At 35.1% G+C, this 6,600-nt stretch overlaps 1 protein-coding gene across 2 annotated transcripts; it reads left to right on the plus strand.

Annotated features, from left to right (window-relative positions):
- The first annotated feature begins 330 nt into the window (after positions 1-330).
- fpr1 (formyl peptide receptor 1) lies at positions 331-6,195 on the plus strand. 2 transcript variants are annotated; one of them, XM_007250811.4, is made up of 2 exons: positions 331-530; positions 2,808-6,195. In XM_007250811.4, exon 2 carries the CDS (start codon positions 2,820-2,822, stop codon positions 3,987-3,989), a length of 1,170 nt encoding a protein of 389 aa, XP_007250873.2. In that variant the 5' UTR covers positions 331-530; positions 2,808-2,819; the 3' UTR covers positions 3,990-6,195. The 2 variants fall into 2 exon arrangements, with proteins under 2 accessions (XP_007250873.2, XP_007250874.2); XM_007250812.4 differs by having other exon boundaries at positions 2,814-6,195.
- The last annotated feature ends 405 nt before the right edge of the window (positions 6,196-6,600 follow it).

The following is a 6,600-nucleotide window of genomic DNA, read 5'->3' on the forward strand; positions in this document are numbered from 1 at the left end:
TCATTACATCATAGACTTTTTTTCTTTATTTGATTTATATTGTTATATATATATATATATATATATATATATATATATATATATATATATATATATATATATATATATTCTTTAATAACAGTCACAAATGTTTTCACTGGATATAATTCAGGTGTGAAAGGGTTAAAAAGTATTTCTGAGTCTAAAACGATTCTTTTTAAAAGAATGTAAAAGAAAGTAGAATCAAAATGAATGAAACTGGTGCTGCCTCATTAGTTATGCGAAACCTCTGCTATATGATTGACTGAGGGCTGAGGGTGATGCAGTGATGTGTTGTAAAGAGTGGGTGGACAGAAGGAGCGCGAGCGCAGAGAGGATGTAACTTCAGACCTGCAGGCAGTGGGTCAGTCTGTCGTTCAGAGAGTTTCAGTAAAACGCGTTTTCTGCTTTAACAGTAAACTCTAATAATGCAGTCAGTCGTGTTTTAGCTCTCTGTGGATTTCTGAGGTGAACAGCTCAGCTTTCAGAAGATCTGAGGATTTTATAAGAAGGTAGGAGGTTTTATTTTTCTGTTTCTGTGAGAGAATCCTCCTCCATACAGATCACTTTTCCCTTTTCTAACTATCACTGCTGGAAATTGAGGAACTTTCAGTGTTTTAGAGTAAAGAAACTGTGGAGGTGCTTTAAGGAACATTTAGGCAACGTTTTTGTTGTACACTGCAAAAACCAAGGCGATAAATCTTATCTGTTTCTCTCTGATAAGATTTTTTTTTGTCTTACTACGCATTTGGAAAGTGCAAGATTATTGTTTTTATTATTTTTATTATTTTCTGCTTTATTTACGTTTCATTTCACTCATTTTGAGACTTTGATTGCTTATTTTAGGAAAATTTTCAAAAAAAAAAAAAAAAAAAACGTGCTTACCCCCTTGACAGATTAATTTGCTTAATATAAGCATACGTTTTTCTTGTCTAGTTTTTGACAAATTATTTTTTGCATAAACTTTCCCAAAACAATGTGCATTTAATACATTTTTTTGAGCTAAATTGTTTCCATTTTCGTCTTATTAAGCATTGTGTACGTGTAGGATTATTTTGCTTACTCTAGGAATAATGATCTTAACAATTTTTTGTTAATTTTAAGTAATTTAAGCTTTAAAAAAATGGCACAAGAAGTCACCAGTCAAGTTACTCTGATTCTTGATTCTTGTGTCCAAATTTAAAAAGGTATGCATTAACTTTCCCAAAACAATATGAATTTTAATACATTTTCTAGAGCTAATTGCTTATATTTTTGTCTTACTAAGCTTTTTTGTACGTGTAAGATTATTTTGCTTATTCTACGAAAAATTATCTTACAAATGTTCAGCATTATTTAAGTCTTACTTTTGTAATTTTAGCTGAAAATAAGTCACCATTCAGGTTATTCTGATTCTTGTATCCAAATTTAAGTGAGCATATTAATGACTGGCTCTATTAAGATCTTACTTCCCTTAATCTTAATAAGAAAATTTTAAATAAAATAATGAAATAGTTTTTCCGGTTCATTTTTTGCAGTGTGCCTGAGGTTCCTTCACACTTTTAAAGAAGTGTGAACAACTCTTTTTTTTTTCAGTTTCATTTTTAGTATGATTTAGGTGTTATGTTTGTGACACAAATAAACCACACTGCAATGAGTATCAGTAGACAAGAGGGACTTCAGCAATTCCAAAAACCATTCAGAGAGCTTCAGAGCATTCACTATGAGCCATTAGTAAGTTTTATATTGGTGTTATTGTGTCCTCTGGTGGACAAAACGAGGGAAAGCATGATGTGGAGGTAACAAAGTGCCGTAAAAAAAAAGTACTACACAGGAAGGCGGTATGCAAACGCAAGCAAGTTTAATTAGTAGATATAATGAAACAAAAAACACAAAGACTATAAAACAAACAAAAAAAAGACTAGATAGAAAAACAAAAACGTAAATAAAACAGAATACAGTTAACAAACGTTACCAGAAATAAGAAGGACAAAGATCAACAAAGCATGACAGAACAAGAACATGGAAAGAAAAATATGGGGTTTATATATGCAAACACAGACAAGAAACACCTGGGGAAGATAACGAGGGAGCTGGGGAACAAATGAGACAAGAACACTATTGACAATTGATTATTACATTTTAAAGTTATCGTACAATATATGAATATGACTTTTTTATTTTATTTATTTTGTATATTTAAAAATATATATTCTTAAACAGTCAAAAATGCTTTGCTCTTTAATTAAGAGGAAGTAATTGCATTTTAAATACTATTATACTATAATTAGGTTAGTGATAAAAATAGTCTTAAATTAATCACAATAAATTCTAGGGTAATAAAAATATATCAGAATTATACTTAATATACTTACTCAGTATACTTACCAGACAAAAGTAGTTATCGTGACAGGCCTAATAAAAACAATGCAATACAAAAAAATCTACCCTTAATAGGAACAATTCAAGGTCCCATCTTACACCCCGTGCAAGACATACTTTTCCTATCGTTACGAAAGACATACTCACATAGGGACGCAGTTCATTCACAGATCATGTTTTATTTTTAAAGGTGCATTTGCACTGCTTGTACTTTTGTACTTATACATTTTCTATCAATGTACCCTTGAGGCTTCAACCCTAGTGATAATTTGCTATCATGTTGTCTAAGAAAGTAGATCACCAAGACCAGGATTGGGCATCCCTGACATATTGTTTACCACTGTAGTGTAAAACTGTAACAAAGTAAAACTGTCATTTGGTCAAATGTATCGAAATTACATCTGTATATGATTTGTCTTCTCAACCAGGTTTAGGATACAATGATGGAGACATCTTCAACCTCTACTCTGGTGTGGTTTCCAAACAGCACGACGGAGATGTCTTACTTTCAGAGTAACAGCTCTAGAAACGGATCAGAAGAAGACTATGACTATGACTATGAAGACGAGCATGCAGAACTCAGAAAGGCACTTAACATCATGTCAATCATAGTCTACTGCATGGCCTTCGTGCTCGGAGTGGTCGGGAACGGCATCGTAATCTGGGTGGCGGGTTTCAGAATGAAAAAGACGGTAAACACGGTCTGGTTTCTCAACCTGGCTGTGGCGGACTTCCTGTTTACCGCCTTCCTGCCCCTCAGCGTGGCCTACACTGCCATGTACTTCCATTGGCCTTTCGGGCGCTTCATGTGCAAACTCAACAGCACCCTCAGCTTCCTCAACATGTTCGCCAGTGTGTACATCTTGGTGGTGATCAGCGTGGACCGTTGTATATCTGTGGTGCGTCCCATATGGGCGCAGAACCATCGCAGCGTCAGCCGTGCGTCCCTGTTGAGCATCATGGTCTGGGTTTTTGCTTTGCTGTTGAGTTCTCCCTACTTCGCCTTCAGGGACACTGCGCCAGCCCAAGAGAACGAGAACGCGATCATCTGCTATAACAACTTTGCCTTCTCAGATGACTACGAGAACGAGGAAGTGGTAAAGCTCCGTGTCTTGCGGCACCGCGCCATGATCATCACGCGCTTCCTGCTGGGGTTTGTCATACCTTTTTCCATCATTGTCTCCTGTTACGCAGTCATTGTCCAGCGCCTCAAAAGGAACCGCTCCATGTCTGGCCGCACCAGGCGCCCCTTCAGGATAATCGCCGCTGTGATCATTGCATTCTTCCTGTGCTGGGCTCCGTACCACATCCTGGTGCTGATTGAGATGGTTAACCACATGTCAATCGAAGAGAACTCCACCCTGGAGCATATCACCATCATCGGCATCCCCATCGCCACCAGCTTGGCATTCCTCAACAGCTGCCTGAACCCACTGTTGTACGTGTTTGTTGGTCAGCATTTTAAAGACAAGGTGCGGAAGTCTGTCCTGAAAGTTATGGAGAGGGCCCTCACCGAAGAGGTGTCTCGCACTAACGGCTGTACAACCTCCATGATTACCACCAAGAGCAAGGAGCAAGCGAGCAAATCGTTTTCCGATATCGAAGTATAAGGGACAGATGCGAGTCCTGTCTTCTTGAAGAGAATTTGCTCTGTTGCAATATTGACTATTCCTTAAAATGTTAAGGAGAACATCAAGTAGTCTTTGATTTGGGTGTTTTTCCAAAGTCAAACACATGTTGACAACTTCAAGACAAAAAGTCTTGACCTGAAGCTACAAAACTGGGACTTCTAATGGAGCACTCTCTTACAACTTATGCCACTCTTTGCCATCATATGGACAGTTTAAAACAAATATGGACTCTGAAAAGAGAGATAGGATTTGGTCTGCTGCAATATTGACTATTCCTCAAAATTTTAAGGAAAACATCTGAAGTAGTCTTTGATTCAGGTTTTTTTCCAAAGTCAAATACATGTTGAAAATTTACGAAAAAGTCTTGACCTGAAGCTACAAAAACTGGAACGTCTAATGGAGCACTCTCTTAGAACTTATGCCACTCTTTGCCATCATATGGACAGTTTAAAAAACAAATATGAACTCGAAAAGAGAGATTGGCTTTGGTCATTTCTTAAATACAAGATATTATCAGTTATCAATTATTTGGCATCACTTAAACTTCACAATACAATTTATACTTTATATTGTGGTATGGATATCATTGTATCTGTCATGTGCTTGTAAAGAAAACAAGTATTGACTAAATATGAAACCGATCTAGATGGATTTTTGTCTTCTTGTTGGGTTAATTCTTCATCTATTCCAGGACTCTGGCTAATTCCAGCTACATATTTCTCTTTTAAAAATCATTTTAGGTTGTTTTCCAACGAAGGATTTAAGCCCAGACTACATTAGACTACATTTATTTTTAATGACAATTTTAATCTCCTTTCACAATTCTGTAAAGTCCAGGACGAGGCTTAATAACTGGGATTCATCTGGGAAACCAACACTTTATGTCAACCAAGATTCATCAGTGTGTTTTCTACTGTCATCTACAAATTAAAAGGCAGCTTGTCTTGATTAAATCAATTGATCATTGGTCTAACGGTACAGATGGTAACATTACTTTTATAAAACATTACTTTTAATTCTGCATTTGAGAAAGACATTAATATGCTGAAATACAGCTTCCACTGCCATATTTGGTACATGTTAACTGAAAAGCTTTATTATATTTTTATATCTTATGTTATTTTATGTTTTGAAAAGTGGCACACCTGTAAATAAACATCCAAAAAAATTGCCACATTTGAAACCACTTTGGTACAGTAAAGTGCAAAAATAAAAGTGAAATGAGCTTTTTATTAGGGCTGCAAAATATACAGATTTAGCGTCAACATTGAGTGCAATGTTACATAAGCTAATTAAGACATGTACAGCATGCTTAACACGCTTAATACAAGGGGAAAATTCCCAGTCTCATAATTTTCAAATATTTTCATTAACTTAACATTAACATTAACCCAATATAATTTTTACTGCAATCTTTAATACACAAAAAGTATTATTGTCATTATCATAACTAGATCTGATGACAAAATCTCAATATATTTATGTCAGGTTTTCCACAACATTGCGCACTTCTACTTTCTATAGTGTAAAGGCCTTAGTTGGATGTCATTTGTTTTACCCAAATATGTGGAAAAAAGCAATTATTACAAAAGGTTGCTGGTGACTAAACACGCCGTATTGTTTGTTCGTTTTTTTTTTTTTTTGACTGTGCAACCTCCAAACACTAGCCAAGGTACCCATTGGAGGCTTGAAGCTTTATTCTGTTGATTTTGTTGTGTAGCCTACATCCTACATATATGTTGTCAACATGTAGCAGCTAATTTTTTACCTTAACATTTGTAACATTCATTATTTTTATGTGGGTTATAAAATTATCATCACATTTATGGAGGAGACAACAGTTCATAAATCGAGTAGCTACTCCCATTTCAGTTAGTTTCACAAAGATTTATTTTTCTGAGAATCATTTATATATTCTTTTGACAATACTCCACCTCCCGATGTAAAACTAATCCCATCCAAATATTGTTTAACCCACCAGAAGCTCAGCCCCAGTTCTCTCCCCCATACAATCATACTATTCTCTCATTATGACTATATGCTATGTTATGTGTAACATGTTATGTGTTTGTCATATGTCAAAGATGTGGTGTAAATGTGTAACTCCAGCACTTGATGTTGTACTTATCAAAATAAAAGTACCCCTTTTAGATGTGTATGCAATATTACATACACAGTTCTAGTATTGCTGTGTATTTGTTGTCTGGCATGCAAGCCTTTTTCCCCTAATGTATTCAATATTACATTTCATGATGTTCATAAATGTCTGTCTTTTTTGCCATATCTCAAATGTTGTTTTACAGATGTAAATTCACTAAGAGAATTGAATTTGGATATCAACTCATTATATGTCATTGCAATAAATATATAATCACTATAGGTATAAAAGTACTATAGTATATAAGTATAAGTACTATAATCTGACATCTGGACAATGGACAATCTGACCATAGGCTACAAACTGTAAATTATTCTAGGTCATTTATTATATTGGCTCCAATGTCCATAACCTCATGTGATCTAGAAAAAAAAGTATTAATTTTAATTTTACTATTTAAGTGGTTTAAAAAAAATGACAGTAAGGAAAATG

Source organism: Astyanax mexicanus, chromosome 6 (genome assembly GCF_023375975.1).
Source record: "Astyanax mexicanus isolate ESR-SI-001 chromosome 6, AstMex3_surface, whole genome shotgun sequence".
NCBI lineage: Eukaryota > Metazoa > Chordata > Actinopteri > Characiformes > Acestrorhamphidae > Astyanax > Astyanax mexicanus.